At 42.3% G+C, this 22,599-nt stretch overlaps 1 protein-coding gene across 6 annotated transcripts in view; it reads right to left on the reverse strand.

The window, feature by feature from the left end:
- Positions 1-22,599, reverse strand: part of SMARCA2 (SWI/SNF related BAF chromatin remodeling complex subunit ATPase 2) — a 172,865-nt gene that overhangs the window by 95,970 nt on the left and 54,296 nt on the right. For all 6 annotated transcript variants that reach the window (XR_012332534.1, XM_019934753.3, XM_033858132.2 and 3 more), the window contains 9 exons: positions 18,393-18,523; positions 18,103-18,160; positions 15,878-15,978; positions 14,296-14,443; positions 10,298-10,461; positions 8,889-8,955; positions 8,130-8,240; positions 5,003-5,245; positions 3,539-3,652 (listed from right to left, as the gene is read on the reverse strand). Coding sequence is in view for 5 of the 6 variants with exons in the window: in XM_019934753.3 (XP_019790312.1) it covers positions 3,539-3,652; positions 5,003-5,245; positions 8,130-8,240; positions 8,889-8,955; positions 10,298-10,461; positions 14,296-14,443; positions 15,878-15,978; positions 18,103-18,160; positions 18,393-18,523 (1,137 nt within the window). In the remaining variant the exon portion in view is untranslated. The remainder of the gene's footprint in view (positions 1-3,538; positions 3,653-5,002; positions 5,246-8,129; positions 8,241-8,888; positions 8,956-10,297; positions 10,462-14,295; positions 14,444-15,877; positions 15,979-18,102; positions 18,161-18,392; positions 18,524-22,599) is intronic.

Raw genomic sequence — 22,599 nt, forward strand, 5'->3', positions numbered from 1 at the left:
CACAAATGTTCACAGCAGGCTTATGCATAACCATCAAAAACTAGAAACAACCCAAATTTCCTTCAGTTAAATGGATAAACAAACTCTGGTGCATCAATATAATAGAATATTATTCAACAATAAAAATGAACCAATTAATGATACATCCAACACCTTGGATGTATCTCAAATTCATTACACTAAATGAAAAACCAGATGCAAAAGGTCTGATGAGACGCATTGTCTGATTCCCTTCATACAACATTCTGGAACAGGCAAAACTACAGGGATGGAGAACAAATTAGCAGTTGCATGAGGCTAAGGGTAGAGGGAGAGTTTGACTAAAAAGTGAGAGCACTAGGAAATTTTTGGTCAGGGGGACTGGGAGACAGAATTGTTCTGTATTTTGATTGTGGGTAGAGTTAACGTAGCTATGTATTTGTCAAAACTCAGAACTATAACACCAAAAAGAGTGAATTTTATTATACGTAAATTAAAAAATAAAATGGAAATCCACTTCCCTGATTCTTTTTCATGAAAACATTTGAGCATCACTTCTATAAAATATTTAGCCTTTTCCTGCCATCGGCCACAATTCCTTTCTAGATTCCTTATGCAGCCTGAGAAAGACATATATGTTGTTTGTGGCTACAAGCAGATGGTGGCGGAAGAAAGCTCCTTATCCCCAAGGATGACACTTAAATGGCCAATCTTCCCCAGATTAAAAAAATCCTAACAAGGTAGAAAGAGCAAAGAGTGAAAACTGGCCAAACCACATCAATAACAGCTACATACACATGTCAAGTGATCAGTTCCCCTATTCGCCATGAAAAGGTTATGGGGACAGAGACGGGGCAGGAACACAGAAAGTGCCAGGACCAGAGAACACTGAGAAAGAACTTGAAGTGAACAGGGAAGCAGAACCAGAAGTCAGCAACAGAAATGGCAGTGTGAGTAGAAAGTAAGGACTCTGGTGGTAGCGGCTGTCACCAGTTGAGCCCTTACCACGTGCCAGGCATAGTGTTATGAGTACTGCATCCATTCAATCCTCTTTTGTGAAGCAGGTATTGTCTATTTGCCAGTTCATTGATGAGAACACTGACACCCACTGGGTTAAGAGACTTGCCCAAGCTCACATAGCTAGTATGAGACGGAGAATGCAGTGGGGACCCAGGTCCACTCTGACGGGCAGAGCCCATGACTTCCACTCCACCAAGTTGCCTCCAGGTAAAGGTAGCTATCCACAGATAATTCAGTCATATGTTGGAGACAGTGCGGGTTCCGTTCCAGACCAACAAAAGAAAGGGAATATGGTAATCAAAAAATACTTTATTGCTAAAAAATGCTAACTATCATCTGAGCCTTCAGTGAGTCATCATCTTTTTGCAATGGTACATCCAAGATCACTGATCACAGATCACCGTAACACATAAAACAATAATGAAAAGGCTTGAAATATTGCGAGAATTACCAAAACGTGACACGTAGACATGAAATTAGCATATGCCGAAAAATGGTGCTGACAGACTTGCTCAACGCAGGGTTGCCACAAACCTTCAATTTGGGGGAAAAAGACATGGTATCTATGAAGGACAATGAAGCAAAGTGCAATAAAATGAGGTATGCCTGTATATCACACACAGGGTGTCTAACATACCTCCAATATAAAAATATGGATATTAAACAGTACATGTGTACTTTACGTCGGAAACATGCTCTTGAAAATCTAATCTTAGATTTTTAAAAATTTATCAATACTCAGGAAGTTTTCTTGTGAAAAGAGCTGTGAAATAGACATTTTAGTAAAGCAAAGAATCCCTTTGTGATATAACCAATCACCCCATAATCCTTATGCTGCAAAAGTTTGGATTTTTTTTGCGGTACGCGGGCCTCTCACTGTTGTGGCCTCTCCCGTTGCGGAGCACAGGCTCCGGACGCGCAGGCTCAGCGGCCATGGCTCACGAGCCCAGCCGCTCCGCGGCATGTGGGATCCTTCTGGACCGGGGCATGAACCCGTGTCCCCTGCATTGGCAGGCGGACTCTCAACCACTGCACCACAAGGGAAGCCCAGAAGTTTGGATTTTAATACAATGGATTTTCTTAAAACAGGGCATACTTTCAACTTGTAATGTGCTTTTAAAATATCTATCTATATTAGCCATTCAGGACTGGCTAATACAGACTAATGAGTAACAAGATTAAGGAGTTTTATGGAATGAATAACTGAAGAACTTCAGTTAATTGCCTTTTATTTTATAGCTCTTCTAAAGAAACAAAAGGAAGTATGGGACAAATTAAAATCTTTAACATTCCGTCTCTATAACTTGCAGGATCTCAGTAACATTCAAGGCAGCCACATGACCACTGTACCCATTCCCCAGCTTATTCTGTAACTAAAGTCCATACTGAATAGAAAGGGGGTTACCCAAAGATGCCAAGACCACACGAAGTCAAAGAAATATCAACGGCATTCAATCCCCAAGATGCATTCACTAGCAAAATAAAATACTCAGATATTTAGGTTGTTGCTGGGATAAGCATGGTGTAAGAACCGTGTTAACATTTAATTTTTTTTCCAACTGCTAATGAATAGGGGCTTAGGGATCAAAATTCTCTCTTAGCAAAGTGATCAACTTTGTATACTATCTTGCCAATCCCACTTAAAACTGGGCGGGATGAACCACTCTGTTCAAAAAACAGAGTCATTAAAACACAATGATGCAAAACACACGTTTCACAGTTGGCTCCCCTAAAGAGAAAACGCACATCAAACTATCTCATGCAACAAACAGTGCACAATGCCAAACAATCTATCTTTTAAGAGAATGAAACGTAGAACTCCAGTGTGTGCGGTTCCAAACTATGATCAAAAACATATTAAACCAAAACCCAAATCCAACCCCAAAATGTGGAGCTAAGGGCTCAAAAGACATTCTAAAGCACTGAAAAATCAGTGTCCAAAAAGTCATCTGAAAAATATTTCTTAAAATGTTCACGGGAACTTAAATTAGATGATGCGTCTGTAATTTGCAGGAACCCTAGTTTTCACTTACTATCAGAACCGTGACATCCCAAGCATCTAATAGTAAACACATTACCGGGAAACCCGGCAAATGTTTACCACGTCCCTTGGTACTGATACAAGCCCCAAAATCAGAGGCTTATGTGGCTCAAAGCAGAACATTTCTATGGCGCCCGCAAGAGTGAACTCAACGAGGTTAGTAAAAAGAAAAAATCTAAAGTTAAAACAGAATGTTAATTCATGTAATGTTAAGTGAATGTAAGTTAAAGCTAAAATGTAATGAGACTTAATGAATTTGGTGATTTTTTAAAATCTGCCCCCAAACTTTTGGAAACCAAGATGAAATGCTAAAACTTCCCTTCTCTCTCTACATTAAATCCCCTAGCTTCCATTTAACAAAAAAAAATCCTTTAAGATATTTCCCAGTTACCTGGAACTAAAATACATGCCTGTTGTTTCCGAAACACAATTTCAGGGGCAGGTAGTCCAAATGTATTGGCAGGGGAAGAAACCACAACTTTTGAATTTGCAACATACTTTTTCTGGAAGCTGGGATTCAACTTCTTTCTTCAGTCTCCTCAGTAAAAATGGTCTCAACACCTTATGCAGACGCCTGATGATCAATATAGTTTCTTCTTCATTTAAGTCCACCTATAAGAGAACCTTAGATGAATTTGATCTTTTGCCTTTTTTAAAAAAAAGCTCTCTCATGCAATGACTCTTCATGTTACATTTATTATTGGTTTCAATATATGATTGAAATTTTATGTGCATTAAGGCTAGGTTTATACCCATCATGTACACCTCAGAATGCTGTTCCCACCTTCCTACCAGGTGGTAACAGAACAGCCTCTAAATGGGTGTCTTGGTCTGAATGCTGAGTTTTGTAGAAAACGGCCCAGAGTCATCAGTTTTAGATCAGGAGTGTTAACAGCTCAGAATTTTATGGGATATGATTGCAGTAAGGGCTGACTAAAGGCTGAGGTAGAACACGAGTAAAAGGGCAAGAGTTAATGCGTTCTTCCTTCAAACTGAAGCATTAAGTTAGGCTCTTAACTTTGATTGTCTCAGATGCAGAAACATACCAACGGAACAGGGCCTGAACCTGAAAAGAACAAGAGTGGATCCAGGTTACATCGGTGGCTTTCTAAGCCCCTCTACCTGCATCCTCCTTTGCTCTGCTCTGATCTTGTTCAAGTTCAGTCCTGTTTATACATAACTCCTTCGCTTTCTCCTTCACCTTCCTCTATTCACCTCTAGGGGGCAGAGCTGATTGACGTTACCTTCTCCAAATGGGCAAGCCAGTGAATTCCTAACAAAAGGCTAATGTACCTGTGACATCTCAAAATTAAAGGGCCAAATAGTTCCAACATAAATTTCCCTGAAGCATTTTAAGTGGCTTTTCGTTCCTATAGTGGAAGGAACGATAATAAGAAATTTGAAAATGGCTACTCCAGGGTTTGAGGAGTTATTTATATACACACAAGACAGGCTTACATAAAACCTGAAAACAATGTGTAAAGAAAATTAGTATAAACCAGTTCGGTTTTACATACAGACTCTTAATGTGGAAATGGTTTAAAGGGAAGCCCAAGTTTATAACAAGGAAATATTTCTTTTTAAGGTTTATATTCAGTTGGTTGAGTTGTGGTCAAATAGATTGAACAAATATCTCTGCATTTATCCTCCTTGTGGCCTGTAGCAGTTAAGCACTCCACCAGCCAGAAACACCCTCTGTTGGCCTGGTTCACACACTGGCAAAAGACAATGGGATTAGGACACCCTAGATCCTAGATCTTACATCCATTATTAGATCCATTTTCTTTGGATGGAAAAATATCCCTGGAGTGAGAACATACACATCCACCGATTGGCTTCCTGATACTTTCCAACACTGTAAACCACCCTATGGGTTTTCTGTGGCTCTAGTGTTCTCAGCTTTAGGTCTTTTCATTTCATTTCATTGTGATGCAGCGGGAAAAACAAAAGTTAGGCCAGTACCCTTTCTCCAGTCATGGCAAATGGAGCATTAAACCACTGCTCAAATGTGCTGCAGCTCTTAAAAATCGTGGGAAGGAGGAAGTTGAGGAGGGCCCAGAGCTCCGGGAGCTTATTCTGCAGGGGGGTCCCGGTCAAGAGGATCCTTCTGGGGGCCACGTAGTGAGTGTTCAGGACCTGAGTCAGCTTGCAGTGGTGATTCTTCATTCGGTGGCCTTCGTCCACTATCATGTATTTCCACCGAATCTATAACACAAGAGGAAGGACCAACATGCGGTGAACAAGGGAAAACACAACTGCTTCTAAGAGGCAAGTGGTGATGTGGAAAACCAAAGAACTCATGCTTGGTAAAAGCTATGACATGAGATTCCTTAGCATAAAAGAATCTTAACAGTCTATTTCCCATACCTGACAGATCATCGTGCACTATGTAGTAATGGAATGGATTGATAGAATGTGATTCCAAATTACCCTTTCACAGAGACGGAAACTTGGGCCCAGAATGAAATGGTTGGGCCAGAATTAGCTCCTGTGTCTCCCCATCCAATACTCCTTCTATTAATGTTATGTCATGTCAGCTATGCCGGATTTAATGGCTCTGTTACCTCTGCTCATAGTAAGTACAGAATATAGCTCCTCACTTGAAGCACAGGTTAATGACCGATTTCTCCAAGATGGCGTCAGCAGGCACCTGCAGCGGAAGTACTCTGGCTTCGTGCCCTTTTTCTATTGCCTTGGCTGACTACTACCTTCAGGGTTTGGCTCATGGTTTTTTTTTGTTAATTTTTTTTTTTTAATTTGAACTTAGTTGCTAACGTTTAAAAATTGGAACATTTCACATAAAAATCTGGACATCCAGCTTCTTTTAAAACGTTAGAAGATCTGGCAACCCGGACTCTCTTAGTTCATACATACTCCTTACCTGCCAGGTCTAGGACCCCAATTTCAAGATGTCTAAAATGAAAGGAGAGACTTACTGGCAGAGAGGGCAGTGCTAAAATAGCATTCCTCTGTTTATGCCAAAACTTCAGAATTAAACACAATATATTCCACCAGCATAACTATCACTTCAAAAATTAAAAATGTGACCATATGTCACGATCTTCCTTCCTAAGTCTACACACAGTCCCCTTCCCCTCTCACATGTGACCCTTCAGCCCTCTCCAAGGTCATTGTTTCTCAAGGTGAGAACAATGAGGAATATCCCACTAAGCCTATCCATTCCCCACAAAACAGCGGCAACGGCCAAGAAAAGCATCTGGTGCTCAGATGTCCCTGGATCCCGCTGCAAAGCTCTTAGAGAGGAGGGAGACGGCAAAGCGTTCTGTAAAGTCCTCTCCTTCCTCATTAGAAGCACCAGTGAAGTCCCGGGAAAAGGAATAAAATCATCAGTCAGGCTGGGATGTTCGGGTAAAAGAAACTCCCAGAGTTTTTAAATTTTTTTTCCTTCCTCTGCTACCTCTGAGAAAATTGCTTAAGGATAATTAAAGTTGTACGATCAATTGTCCCAAAGTTACCAATAGCGTGAAAAGAGGCCAGGAGATAAAAATGTATTTAAGTCAACGTTCTAAATCTACTTCCCTGCCTAACTTAGCTTCTGAAATAATAAACAAGGAATCAGAGGCCTATGATTTTGCTATCGGGTCTACTACTAATTAGGTCTTGCACTCAGAAAAAAATGACTACCCCTTTCTAGAGCTTCATTTCTCCAGTGACAAATAAAAGCAATACACCTCGTTACCAGGCGTCTCTGATGAATTCTGAAATACATAGGCAGAAGACATGATATGAATTTTCTTTAAAGGATCTCAAATGTACAAACACATTCCCACAGTTATATTGAAAACACGTCATTCCTGACACCGCCAAATTCATCTTGGAGCGTGAGGAAGAGGAACACAGCATTGTTGCTGGTGCCGTCTCAAGGATTAAACAAACCTCCCCTGGGAGCCCATTTCCTCTATGTTATTTCCTAGGAGGCCATGAACAGAACTCTGTTCCCAGGGCAAAGGTTTAATGCAGAGATAGAACAGACCCCAGAAACAGTGATTCTGTTCGATTCTGACCATAACTTAGTTTCAGATTATAGTGCTTTCAAAACACCACAGGGTAAAAGAAATTACTAAAGGAAAAAAAATTAAGTTTTCATGCTTCCTCTATGACAGAAACTACTCCCATCATTCTACATGAATATATTAGGACACAAGATGATATAAATGGAGAAAAAAATTCTATTTTTTGGCTAAAGGACAACTTAGGACATACAAATTAGCAGACATGTAGGTCACAGGTAGAAAACGACTCTTTCCCGGCTCCAAATAAATAGTCACAGAAAGAGCCCAGAGTAATTCAAACAATAATAGCCCATTATTTCACCAGGAAAAACATAAAACAGGAACAGCACAAAAACTGCAGCTGGGATAAATGTTCATATGGAGAAGACCATATGGAGAAATGCCTACTCATCTCTGGAGAGACAAAGACATAAGAGAAATGACGTTACGCTGCTGACAATATCCCAGGGCAACAAAAACAATTATTTCTTCCATAAGCACGACGTTCAGGGCTGTTGGAGAGAAAAAAAGAGTTGAAGGAACCCAGGTGAATTCTTTTTTTTTTTTTTTTTTTTTTTTTGCGGTACGCGGGCCTCCCACTGCTGTGGCCTCTCCCGCTGCGGAGCACAAGCTCCGGACCCGCTGGCTCAGCGGCCATGGCTCACGGGCCCAGCCGCTCCACGGCATGTGGGATCTTCCCGGACCGGGGCACGAACCCGCGTCCCCTGCAGCGGCAGGTGGACTCTCAACCACTGCGCCACCAGGGAAGCCCCCAGGTGAATTTTTTTAAGAGATGCAAGTGCATAAACTATGATAGGATAGGGTAGGTAAGAGTCCCAGGATCAGTGACATACAACCACCACCAAAATAAAACACAAAAAACCCCAGCATACATAAAATGAAAAACGCATGACCAAAATACATCTGACTGAAAAAGAGAGAGAGAGAGAGAGAGAGAGAGAGAGAGACCAGCCATCTAACGAGCAAATTATACTAGTGAGTATAATTTGGGGAACACTTTACACTCCAGTTGCGATAGTCCATAATTAGAGATAAGAGAATTTTTTTAAACATACCTTTGCAAGAATGTGCTTGTCTTTTATAATGTACTCATAAGTAGTCAGGAGGACATTGAATTTGCCACTCCGTAACTGGGGGACGAGGGAGCGACGCATGGCAGGGGTGCCCTGAATGGGAAGAAAATACAGATGTATATTACCCGATGGAAGGAGGCGTGCGTTGTCTCTCACTACTCAGGCTTAATGGAGCCCAGGCATGTGACTAAGGACTGCACATACATGCAATTATCATATACAGATCCATTATCCAGGAAGAAAGTGCTTGGCAAAATTGCTCACACGTCTGGACACTTTTCAGACCTTTACGGAGAAGCTTTCCCACTGCAGACCGAGGGAAGTGGGGGAGAAAGAAAAGGAAATTACGGTGACCCCAAGGTGGCAGAGAACCCGCTGCTCCGCTGAAAGGCTCCATTTCTACAGGAGCGTCCAGCGGGCGCCCGGGTAATTGTCTAACTTTGCAGGAACAGTGGGCATGGCAGCAGCACGCGGGATGTGTGATATTTGTCATTTGTATTACTCTCATCAGAAACCTCGCAATATGATAATTAACAATTTTCTTCTGCGTTTCCCTATCTGAAAGTAATTATGGTTTATTACAGTAATCTTCTTGGGATGATTAACTCTCACTGTTCAGTACATGATGTACATGACAAAACTTTACAACCAGATACAGTTCACAGATGTGCATAGGGAATGAAGAAAATGGGGTCTATATATAAATGTGGAAAAGCAAAAAATAAATACAGGATTCCAAACCTTGTAAGAAATTTTCACCACGGAAGGAGCCCATTTGTCAAATTCATATGTCCAGTTAGATAGAGTCCTATAGAACAAAAGAAAACAAAATACAGAGAGACATCTGTATAAAAATCTGTGATTAAAAAGACGTTCTTACTTTTGGGTCTCACCTTGAAAGGGGCTAGAGAATATAAAATAGCTCAACTGCATATTCATTTTAAAGGTGTGGAAATAAGAGATAAGTTAGAAATAAGCCGCCACAAAGCATGACAAGTTTGTTTGTGGATTCACACGAAATCTCGTAAGAGAAAAAAAATTAAAGAATGCATGAATATAGATGGCGAAAAACATCTTAATTTTAATACTGAAAAACAGCAATTACCAGAGTGATTTGGGGACTCTTCAGAAACAGCCATATAAAGTTCAGAGAAAAGTTGAGTCAGGAAAAAGAAACGACAGAAGCACATGAACATACTAAATAAATCTGTCAAGAGGGGGCAGGGGAAAAATATTAAATGCCTTAAAAGGCAAAATCCCTGAAAGCATCAATGTAACATATGAGTCAGAACATGCAAAACACAGATAAAACCCAAAATATATGTTCAAGATGTAGATAATATGGAAAGGGTGTCTAAGTTCCACGGATTCAAATAATACGGATTAAAGAGGTCTGTAAATAACTCATTTAGACAAAGTTTGAAGGAAATACTAAAACAATATTTTTTCGCAAGGCCCAAGTCTGTAATTAGCACTGAGATCTAGAAGACGATCTCAGTGAACAGAACTGCAACCTCACACCCACAGTCAGAGACACACTCCCATCCAAGGAGGGCGGTTTTGAACAGGTATCCCTTCCCTCAGGGGTATCCACCAAAGACCCACGAGGAGCCATGCAGTGGGCGAGGCACCGGGAATTTAACAGTGAAGACCCATCCTTACAAAGTGACAAAGTCACTGCAGATAAACTGCGAGTACTGAGGGCGGTTTAATGCAAAATTCATAGTTACGATTTTGATTTAGATTCTGCTTTAAGAGGGACACTGAAGGAAGATTTAAGAATATATAATTTTTGAATATATATATAACCTTTTGGAAATGGAAAAAGAAAAAAAATCAAAGAAATCTTAAAAAAAAATCAAAACCTTTCAGCTTCATGAACCACTTTAGGCGTGATGAAGAATGAGACCCACTGCACAGTGTGCAGGCTGTGTAGACCGCAATGCTAAGGGCTGAAAAAAAATCACTTCATCCTGTGCTTATGCAGCCAATCAAAGGGTGGGAAAAGAAAACCTAAATCCGGATTATATGCTCTTGATAATCCCACTACAGGCTACAATTCTGCCTTAAGGGAAAAACAAGGACAAACTATGAATAGGGCAAGCTCCAACATAAAGAAAGATAACTGCAGAATAAATGGCTTTACTTACGAAAGGGGAACAATGATGAGATAGGGGCCATTGAGTCTTTTGTGCTCCATCAGATAAGTGATGAGTGCAATGGTCTGTATGGTCTTTCCCAGCCCCATTTCATCAGCTAAGATTCCGTTCAAATTGTTATTATACAGAGAAACCATCCATTCCAGGCCCTGGAGCTGAAATGAAGAGTAATTGCTTCAATTATCCAAGATCTGCACAGGTAATTAATACTAATACAAAGCAAGTGAGGCTGCGACTTCTTAACTCCTCGGTGCTGTACGTTGGATTTCCCACAGTAGGAAAGTACGGGAAGCACCAACACAAAGAGAATTTCATATATGAGCCTGTAATCGCCCCTGATGCTTGGCAGGTGCTGAGTGCTAATCAGATTTAGAAGTGATGGGCTGGAGCATACTGGGGGGACTTTAAGCAGCTTTGCCGTTCATCCCTACTTAGCATTTCACAGTACATGACATTCTAGAATTATTATAAATGAAGAAAACCCAAACGAAAATCCATTCCAACCACTCCAAGCACAAAAAGCCACCATGAGGATTAAAGAAAAACAAACCAGAAGGCAGGTTTGGCACGAAGATCACAGGTCATTAGAAACAGCCTTCTTGGTGACGAAGAGCCTCCCGGCCCCCCGGGGTGGGATCCCCTCAAGCGAGGACGCAGAGTGACCAGGGAGCCAGGGGCACCTGCTGGGCCCACAGGAGGGCACTTCCTGGCGGAGAAAGCTCCCAGGCATCACATGGAAACTTGCAATGTAAGTGCTCCCCAAGGGCAGCTGACTGCCTGGAAACATGTTCAACATATTTTTAAAGAACAAAAGCACAGCACCAGAGACACAGTTTTGGATTTCCATGTTAAACACAAGAAAGTCTGGGTGAAAATACAACATTGTTCAACTTCCCTCTCCAACCACTAATTCCCTTCCACCACCATATCACAGATTCTGGTTTAAGTGATAGGATCGTATTTCTCTCTCTCTCTCTCTGTCTCTCTCTTTCTCTCTCTCTCTCTCTCTCTCTCTCTCTCTCTCTCTCTCTCTGTTTACTATCTATCTATCTACCTACCTATCTATCTATCTATCTGTATATAATTGCTAAAGTCAATTTAGCTTGCTAATGAAGTTATGCTTAGGGAAATGTTAATTTTAATTTGGTTTATGTAAAAACAAAGCAAGTGATTCTTTTACTTTCAGTATTTGTTAAATGGACCACGCAAGGAGCTAGAGCAGATGGAAACCTAGGTATGTAACATGCACGCCTCCCTTCAGAAGCTTGCAGTCAGAGGACCCGGTAAGCCATTCACGCACCAAGACGTGGTTGGCAGTGCCAGTGTCATACATATAAAATTGTATGGGCCAGAATTTTTCTTGGGAAGAGTACTGCAATGGTTTGAAGAAATACTTGGATAAGCACTTAGGGTGCCTCATACCATGCAAGACTCCGAATCATCCTAAAGGTTTTTGCAGAGGAGCAGCAACACCAAGAAATGAGAGGAACTGAAAGAGGTCCCACGGGGATGCACAAAAGACACAGGGGCAGAAGGGGAATGCCGGGAACTCTTAGTGGTGGGTGGGAGGAGATGCACACCTGCAACATGATTCCGAGAGCACCAGACCTTTAGGAAATTCAGCTAAGGTGGTAGTGGATTTCTTTTTTTTTTTTTAATGAAAATCGGCAAAGGGGCTGAATTTTGCATCTGTCTTAATCCCAGATAAAACAGAAGCAGAAACTGGCAGCAGAGGGGACTAGAAATTCACAAAAAAAGTGGGAAGTGATTTGGACTTTCCTAGACCATGGAACTGGAGGGGTTGGGTATTGAGCCAAGCTTACGTGGCTTTCCAGGAAGCAGCAGGAAGGCCTCAGCTATGTCAAGGTTAAGTAACTATTTTCAATACAAAAACTTGTCAAGGAGCAAGACGATAGAAAGCATACTCATGGATACAACGATCTGGGAAGGCTTTGAGCCACAATTTCAGTTGGTTTGTGAGAAATAAAGAAGATTTCATCAGGTAGATATGGATGGTCAGAGACCAGGAAGAAGAAACTCCATGAAGCAAAAACCCAGAGGCGGGCAGAGTAAGGTATGTTCAGGAAATCTACAGCAGCCCAGTAGAGGAAGAAGGCCATAATATTCACATATGGAGGGCTTCCCTGGTGGCGCAGTGGTTGAGAGTCCGCCTGCCGATGCAGGGGACACAGGTTCGTGCCCCGGTCCGGGAAGATCCCACATGCCGCGGAGCGGCTAGGCCCGTGAGCCGTGGCCGCTGAGCCTGCGCGTCCGGAGCCTGTGCTCCGCAACGGGAGAGGCCACAACAGTGAGAGGCCCGCGTACCGCAAAAAAAAAAAAAAAAAAAAAAAAATTCACATATGGAAGTAGGAGGAGGTAGCTTTGAGAAGACAGTGACAAAGAATGCTTTCAAAGGTGCTGGATGGCAGGAGGAAATCAATGTAGCGTTAAAAGTTATTCACGAGTAATCTAACGATGCACCTGCCATATACAGACATACAAGAGTTCATCAGAACCAACTACAAGTTAACATCTATGTCAGGTGGGCCAAATCAGATGAAAACAACTTTGAACTTCATGAAAGTAGCATGGTCTTTGGAGAAAACATGACCTTACTACAGCCAGAACAGTGGTTCTCAAAGTGTGCTCCAGGGACTCCTGAGGGTCCCCAAAACCTTTTCAGGGGATCCACAAGGTCAAAATGATTTTCTTATTAACACTAAGGTATTATTTGCCTCTTATAATGTGTTGACATTTGCACGGATGATGCAAAAGCAGTGGTGGGTGTAAACTGCTGGCACTTTAACACAAATCAAGGCAGTACTGTAGTAGTGGCCTCTGTATCCTTCACCCTGATGCAGTGGCAGCCAACACAGTGCCACGTTTTAGGAGTTTAGTGGATCCAAGTTCAGAGAGTTTGAGAACTGTTGGCCTAAAGCATATACTTCCTAAAGTATATTCCAAAGGGCCCTAATTTTACAGGATGTGAACAGGTATATGATACATGAAAAGAAAGTTTGGTCGTCAGAGAAATTTGGGAAATACGAAGTGAAAGATATTTCACTGCAGGATGCTGATATGCAGTTAGAGTTTACACATTTATTTCTGCAGAGCCCATGCGTGTGTTGACACACACCATGGATTACCAAGAAGGGTCATTGCTAGAGTGCCCAGATGTCTGGTTGGCTTGGGAAGTCCTGGGTGACACCTATGATCAGTAATAAGGGCCACTGTTCATTCTCATAAGTATCCAAATTTGGAATAGTAAATTATACCGTAATCCAAGCTCTATCTGACAGTATTTCCCATATTTATTTAACCACAGAACCTATTTTTCCCTTTCTTTGGGAGGTCTATCTCATGGGACAAATGTTCCAAGGAACACGCTTTGGGAAACACTGTGAAGTAGAAGGAGGTAGAAGACAGGAGCTGACCTCATTCTAGACAGGTCAAATGAAACGCACGTTATGCTTACAGCGTAGTTTTCATCAAAGCAGGGATGCTCACCACTCTAATGTGTCTTAAAAAAAAAAAAAGCATGTAAATGTAGTAGATAGCAACTCCTAGGTAGCTGAGTCCATAGTGTTAAACTACAGACACCACTGACATTTTTGAAGAAATATATACTTCATTTACTTCAAAAAAGAGGCACAGATGTTCCCTACACTCATAGAATGTGGCTGGGTTTTCCACTCCAAAGAGATCCACGGTAAAGGGGTTCCAAAAGTTAACCCAGGATTTCTGAAAACACAATCCATCCCAAAGCCATAGAAGAGAAAATGGGTACGCTCTAGGGAAGACGGTAAAATGAACACTCTAAAACAAAAATTACGGGCACAGGGGAGAGAATCGCCATATTAGAAGCAATGCGACCCCAAATGTTTGCCATGGTCAACTCTCTGCAGCAACGGGCATGCGCACAACATACTCTCATCAAAATTAGGTAACAGATTGAGACCTGCCGAGAAAACACACACCACGCCAGTTACCTGATAATGCTTCAGGGTCCCATTGATGAGGAGGGCCGACTGCTTCTCCACCCTCTCCGAGATGGCGTGGGCCACCGTGTAGTAGGACTGGGAACCCCTGGCGCTGTACTGCATGCTGTACTCATCGTCCACGTCTTGCTTAGCTGTCCTGGGCCAGAGAAAGTGGAGAGTCACACACAGAGAAGTTGGCGCATGAATGGAGAGCCGAAAACAGCTGCAGGAAGTAGAGCTTTATTTATCACCTACTTCATGCCCGGCAGCTAAAACATATTATCTGTAATCCTCGCGAAAAGCAAGCAGGGTAGACGTTGTTGTTACCGTCCCCACTTCATGCCTGTGGAGAACTTCAGGCTGAGAGAGGTTCACGAATTTGCCCAGGTCACATGAAAGGTGGTGGCGTCAGGATTTGAACGCAGGCCCGCTCGACCTCAAGGGACTGCTATGAGCGTGAATCGTACACCTGCAGGTTCACACTTTGCCAGGGAAGCTGTCCTAGGCCCTTGAAGTACAAAGATAAATCCTATCCACAGAACACCGCCTGAAACTTGGAAGACAGGTGATAGGGAGGCCAAAGGTGACATTAAAGAGATAGGAAAGAGGAGAGGTCGTCTTCCATTTTCTATGTCTTGTTAACCAACTACTGAGTTATTCTACAGGCAGTGAGGGGCCGTTGAGGGGGGTCTTGAAAACCTTCAGTGAAGAAACTGGGGGCAGATGAATAAAAGACAGGTTCCTGAAGTGGGCACACAGCCCTGGAATAAAAGGAGAAAATATTAGAATGTCTATTTCTGCTTTTTTTTTAATCTCATCACTTTAAAATATTCTATTTTGCGTAGTGTTTCGCCACAGTTTTCTTTTAACACTAGAGCTACACAGGCGAAGAGCTGGGTAGGGCTTTCCTGGTGGTGCAGTGGTTGAGACCTAATGCAGGCGACACGGGTTCGAGCCCTGGTCTGGGAAGATCCCACATGCCGCGGAGCAACTGGGCCCGTGAACCACAACTACTCAGCCTGCGCTCTAGAGCCCGCGAGCCACAACTACCGAGCCCGCGCGTCTGGAGCCCGTGCTCCACAACAGTGAGGCCCCAACGGTGAGAGGCCCGCGCACCACGATGAAGAGTGGCCCCCACTCGCCGCAACTACAGAAAGCCCTCGTACAGAAACGAAGACCCAGCACAGCCAAAAATAAATTAATTAATTAATAAAAAAAAAAGAGCTGGGTAGGGGAGTCAGTGGCTGAGAAGCTACTGGAACGAGGACGTTTCTCACTTGGGGTTCTGGGCGGGTGTTGGCGCCATTAAGGAAGGCGGGAAAGGCAGCCAGCTGGAGGGGCAGGTTCCACGTGGGACGGAAGCGCGTGACACGTGAGGAGCCCAGGAACGAGGAAGTCATGAAGTGGGGGAGGGCGCAAGGGGGGTGCTGAGCAGTGGGACAGTCTGGTGGCCTCTGACGGTGGCGTTTTGGGTGAAGCATGGGCGTGAGGTCGCCTTCCTTCCTTAGACAAACTTCTCTAAACTAAAATCCATAAAGCGCAACCCTCACGAAATGCATCTGCAAGAGACAAAACTCTGAGAGACACATACTCGATGATCTGCTTAGCGTCCTTCTCGGAAACCTCTTCGCTGTTTGGATCCAGAAGTATTTTCTCTTCAGTTTCCTGCCTACTGGACTCTTCCTCTTCATCCTGGGGAAGGAACAAAGATATGGGGGTGATTCCGTTTTAACGAGGGAATCCCTAGGCTTGGCGATTTCTGAAAAGAGAGTGAATAGTATTCTACTTCACAAGTGAGGTGCACACAACTGAGGGAGGACGTAAACTTAACCCTTACTTCCACCAGGCAGTACCTACCTCTCCATCGCTGTTTACATCACTGAATGAAAGAACAAAAGGAACTCTCTGAGGATCCCCTGGAACCCTTGCTCCCAAGAATAAATATGTAAAAATCATGCCAGAAAGATGGATATCTATCATTATTTGGTCATCAGAGAGTCCTGTAGACCATATCTGCTCTTGCTAACTTGGTGACCTTCTATACCCTTCTCTCCAAAGCCAACTGAAGGGATCTTAGTATTGTCCTCGTCTCTGATGATGCCAGTGGGCCTTTGATGGTCCCACACGTCTTCACAGTGGAGAGACTGGAGCTTGTGAGCGCGTGGCCTTCTGTGTGTGCTTTCTGTGGCCACTTCACAGCCCACATTTCTGGCTATTTAGATTAAAACTGTCAATAACATGGCAAAGGATTCATCACCTCCCCACCTCGCAACTGTATACTTCGTTCTGCTGGCCTGTGGAAAAGCTTCACTAAATACCCATAATGCCCACTACTACCCACTGGTGTTGAAGGCTGAATCTTTCCAGACGATCCAGGAGAATTTCCTTTAGAAGTAGGCTTAAAGAGAACCACGCTTTTCCATCAGGCTTGAATGAAACAATACAAACTGACATGATAGTAATGTTGAAAATCAAATCTACGACCACAGATCACTGAGCCACAAGGGGTAAACTGAGGAGCTGGCACAGCTCTTTCACATCCAGGTGAGCACCGAGGGGGGACGTGACTCGCCACGAGATGGGCACCTGGTCTCCGGACCCCCAGGTCAGAGTTCACTCTAGTCCCAGCTCTCTGGAGCTGTCTGCAGTTGCCAGTCTCAGGAGGGCACCTGTGGGTTGAGCCGCCTTCTCTACCTCATCTCTGTCCCTCCCTGGCTCTCAGACCCAACGAGAAGATTCTTCCAACGGATCGCTTATGGGCCCATTCATCCGAGTAAACAAGAGACATTTTAAAAATTGATTTTGTAAGTTTCAAGTACCTCAGAGAAAGAATAGCCTATTAAAAAAATAAAATAAAATAAAGCATGCCTTCAGAAGTATTTGCTTGTTAACAGCATGCTTTTTTTCTAAAAAAAAAAGTAACTTCTATTATCTTTCCTCTTTGCAAAAGCAGTAAGTGTCCACGGTAGATTAATTTAGAAAACACAGGTCCACAAAACAGAAGAAAATAACAACGGTCTTAAAATTCTGGTGAGCTGTCATTGGTAAGGCTGCTCTGCTCTGGCCACGGCATCCTTGGAACCAAGATTCCCCTACACTGGTAAACACCAGATTTAATGACTATACGCTAACAATGCTCTAATAAAGGAGATAAAAATCTTTTAATCCTTCTATTTGTAATTGTTAAGGATTTTAAAGTTGATCTAAAAGATACCTTTATTATTCCTTAATTTCTCTTAAAAGTATCCAAGATTACCATTTTAGGTTCTGGATATATTGAGTATTCCTTCCAGAAGACTGACAAATGTGGCTAACAAGTATAGCCAAAGAATTCAAGGAAGAATCACATTTAAAGAGAAAACCCAAGAGGATCCATTAACCCATGAAACCAAGTGCATGTTGCCCTGTTGGTCTAAGTTTCCACACTTACAGCTTCAAACAGGCCCAAGGACTAAAGAACTTCAGACATTTTTAGGCTGTTAGCCCTCAGTGTAAACGACTTAGAAGCATGGCATTGCCCTTCCCAAAGTAATCCATCTCCAATTTTCCTCAGAAGACCTTTCTACCATCTCCAATTTAATGCCAGCTTCTCTCTTCTCGGTTTCAAATAAATTTAGAATTCACCAAGCTTCCACATTCGCCAGGAGCCCCCGAGAGGTCACTGTGCTACTAGGCATGCACCAGCAAAGCTCTGTCAAACCCTTAGCCTCAGCTGTCACCCGATGGCCAAAACTGGAGGACGAAGAGACAGAAGGACACAGGTGCTTCCCCGTGAACTTTCCAGCCAATGAACTCCAAACAGAGATATAGACGTACCTCCTCCTCATAATCAGAATCGCTCTCTTCGCTGTCCGATCTAGGGGCAACTTCGTAACTACAAGAAAAGGAGTGGGAAGGAAGAGGAAGCTTAGCTTTTTAATCATAAAACTGTGTGTGTGCGTGTGTGTGTGTTTATACACAAATATATGACACATTCTATATACAAATGCAGGTAATAACTTTAAGCAGTTCAGCAAAGGTCATGCTATTTTAGTTCCCAGATTCTACGAGGACCACAAAAACCTGAAAAGTCAAAGAACACCAATAATTCTGCTTTAGTGCCATACCCAGGATTCATTTCCAACCAGGCATCCAGCTGACTTGCTTTGGGTGCTTCTGGGCCAAACAGGACCTTGCCGGTTTCTGTGTGAGTCACTTTGACAGGGAGGTCACTCATCTGGCTGCTCTCATCTATGGGCTAGAAAGGAGAAAAGACATAACACCGCTTCGGGTTAAGACATTCTCCCAATTCTGTGCTGGATGTTTCTCGGCCTTTTGGTTTGCCCAGCATTTGAAACCCTTTCCCGCGATTAGAAATTTCATCACCTGATGAGTCCTGGTGGGAAGTGGGAGGTCACCTCCTACCAAAGAAACTGAAAACACCAGCCTCCCTTGCAGCAAAGGAACTACTGGCACAAGACCTAAGCTCCACCAGCTGGGCTCATTCACCAAGGCTCTGAATTAGGACCTAGAAGGAAGCGGGGGCCAACAGGCACACTGGTAGGAGGGCAGACAACAGTGGCAGCAGTGCCAGTGCAGTGGTATTGGCTGTGCCCACTCCCGAGGCTGGCCATGTCCTCACTAAGCAGCTGTAGGGTACACTACGGTAACATATCACTGAAATAATAGCGCAGTCCCCAGTCAGCTTCTCCAGGCTTCCAGAGTTCCGATGACTCACCCGATATCCTATTAATATGTTCCCTTCTTACTTATCAGGCAGAGTTGATTTCTGTCAGTTGCAGCTAAGAACCCCCAACCCCCAAATAATCCCCTCCAGATAAGGACTGCTGCCAAGTCATGGTTTCAGAGAGAATAATGGAAAAAAGGAAAAGGTACTGTAACTTGTACCATCTCATCATGGCTGGTTTGGCTTCTGCAGAAACAACGTCATTTATCCAAAACCAAACCACCAGGTACCAAGCCCAACCATGGGGCCCTGTGATAAAGCAACAGGCTCTGCTCACTGGAAATCTAGCAAATTGACCAAGTCTGAGCTGAAGTTCGTTATCAGACTCTCAATGAAATATGGCTTGCTCAGAAAATTAAGAGAATAAGTGAAACTGCACAGGCTGTGCTTAACCTACTTCAGAGAACAAATTGTTTAAAAAGGCCTAAAAATGGAGTAATCCTATGCAAATGAATGCTACTGATTACAGGGTGACTGTACTTCTAGGAGCAGGCCCCCAGGTGAGACGTTTAGGCAACCCATTAATTCCAAAGAATTTTTTCTAAATTACTCTCATTTGGAGTTACATTAAAATGATAGGAAAAGCAGTATACTGTAGGTTATCTTCTAATATCTTATAGGAAATGACCACCTCCTTCCCCCAAAATATTGGTTCTTTCCCCCTTCTCCCTTAACAAAGCACTGTCAGAATAAGAAACAATATATTAGCAATTATCCACAAAAACAACCTTACAAAAAAGAGGTGGTTTACTCCAGACAGTTTTTCCTTTTATGTGTGCTGAAGCAATGGTTGTGAACACCGTTACTTTGCACGTGAAGACAACGCTTCTTCCTGTTAACGTAGAAGGTCATCTATAGGCTCACGCGATAAAGTAGGAAATCTACCATTCGCTACCATCTCCCTTGGAAAAACCATATTCCATTATCTTGAACTATTATAATGCAGCTTGTTTTATTGTTTGTGTCTTGCCTCAAAGAAAACTGGAAATCACTGTAGCTGGAATTAGAACTTTGGCAAAAACACTGAATGAGCACAGCAGAATGTAATCAGAACATTATTTCAAAACAAACCAGGTAAGACATCTACTTTGCCCACTTCAGCAAAGAGAAAACACATGTGTTAAGATTAAAAAAAGTGTATGTCACAGGCCCAAGATCAGGAGCTTATTTTCCCAGGAGACAACATGAGCTAAGAGAGCTATCACACTAACACGTTAAATCTCTCCCTGTGTGCTTGTTAGTTACAGACTGATGTGAGGCATGCTTAAGTAAGGGTGGGTTTTTACAAATTAGAGTTGTTTCTAAGTGCTCTAATATACAGTATTCTTCCCCCGTAACAGCCCACTGAGTGTTTCTTACACATTAGACATTTATCCTGATCTTTTCTTTCCTTGTGATGAATTATAGTGGTTAAGTAACATTTATTGTTCAAGAGATTTCTGCACAGAATAGTGGTTTCAACCTTTTTCCTGCCACCAGGCTGTTCACATTCATAATACTTCTCGTGTGCACTGCAATTCCAGAAGGGGAAGAGACAACCCTCCACCCACCCCAATCCTCCAGGCAGATTAATCAGAATCTGTGAAAGGAGAAGGAAGTTTGAAACAAACGCCCTTCCCATCCCGCTCGCTCCGGGGGGATGCCTGCTCGTGTGAATCACTGGCCAAGAACTTTTGAGTTTTCAGAGAAAAAAACATCCAATAAATCAATCACTGTATTCTCGTGATTCAGAATATTGAAAATACTAGGAAATAAAATTTAGAAATACGCCGCTGAATCTACAAATAGAGGCTACAGGGTAAGCCTACAGAAAATGGCAAAAAATAAGCTACCAAATACGCAAATTGTTTGGCTTACAGTTATGAAATTTCAAAGTAAATGAAGGAAACTGGGTCATATTTTCTGCTTCTGTATCATCGACGGGGAAAATGTAATTATAGAATCACTTAAGATTTTTCCACATTCTGTATATTCATAAACACATGCTTATACGTGCACAGACAATTTCTGGAGTGGTACATAAGAAACTTAGTATCAGTTGATTGGCAGTCTGAGATGGAAGATTACTTTTCAGTGTACCCTTTCATACTATTCTAATTTTCTACCATGCTAATGTACTACTATTTTTACTTAAAAATGAATAGCAGAGAGAAACCATATGATCATCTCAATAGATGCAGAAAAAGCTTTTGACAAAATTCAACACCCATTTATGAGAAAAACCCTCATGAAAGTAGGCATAGAGGGAACTTACCTCAACATAATAAAGGCTACATATGACAAACCCACAGCCAACATCATTCTCAATGGTGAACAACTGAAACCATTTCCCCTAAGATCAGGAACAAGACAAGGCTGTCCATCCTCACCACTATTACTCAACATAGTTTTAGAAGTTTTAGCCACAGCAATCAGAGAAGAAAAAGAAATGAAAGGAATCCAAATCGGAAAAGAAGAGGTAAAGCTGTCACTGTTTGCACATAACATGATACTATACATAGAGAATCCTAAAGATGCTACCAGAAAACTACTAGAGCTAATCAAGGAATTTGGTAAAGTACCAGGATACCAAATTAATGCACAGAAATCTTTTGCATTCCTATACATTAATGATGAAAAATCTGAAAGAGAAATTAAGGAAACACTCCCACTTACCACTGCAACAAAAAGAATAAAATACCTAGGAATAAACCTACCTAAGGAGACAAAAGACCTGTATGCAGAAAACCATCAGACACTGATGAAAGAAATTAAAGATGATACAAACAGATGGAGAGATGTACCATATTCCTGGATTGGAACAATCAACATTGTGAAAATGACTATACTTCCCAAAGCAATCTACAGATTCAGTGCAATCCCTATCAAACTACCAATGGCATTTTTCACAGAACTAGAACAAAATATTTCACAATTTGTATGGAAACACAAAAGACCCCGAATAGCCAAAGCGATCTTGAGAAAGAAAAACAGAGCTGGAGGAATCAGGCGCCCGGACTTCAGACTATACTACAAAGCTACAGTAATCAAGACAGTATGGTACTGGCACAAAAACAGAAAGATAGATCAATGGAACAGGATAGAAAGCCCAGAGATAAACCCACGCACATGTGGTCACCTTATTTTTGATAAAGGAGGCAAGAATATACAACGGAGAAAAGACAGCCTCTCTAATAAGTGGTGCTGGGAAAACTGGACAGCTACATATAAAAGAATGAAATTAGAACACTCCCTAACACCATACACAAAAATAAACTCAAAATGGATGAAAGACCTAAATGTAAGGCCAGCCACTATCAAACTCTTAGAGGAAAACATAGGCAGAACACTCTATGACATAAATTACAGCAAGATCCTTTTAGACCCACCTCCTAGAGAAGTTGGAAATAAAAACAAAAATAAACAAATGGGACCTAATGAAACTGAAAAGCTTTTGCACAGCAAAGGAAACCATAAACAAGACCAAAAGACAGCCCTCAGAATGGGAGAAAATATTTGCAAATGAAGCAACTGACAAAGGATTAATCTCCAAAATTTACAAGCAGCTCATGCAACTCAATATCAAAAAAACAAACAACCCAATCCAA

The sequence above is a fragment of the Tursiops truncatus genome, chromosome 6 (genome assembly GCF_011762595.2).
Source record: "Tursiops truncatus isolate mTurTru1 chromosome 6, mTurTru1.mat.Y, whole genome shotgun sequence".
NCBI lineage: Eukaryota > Metazoa > Chordata > Mammalia > Artiodactyla > Delphinidae > Tursiops > Tursiops truncatus.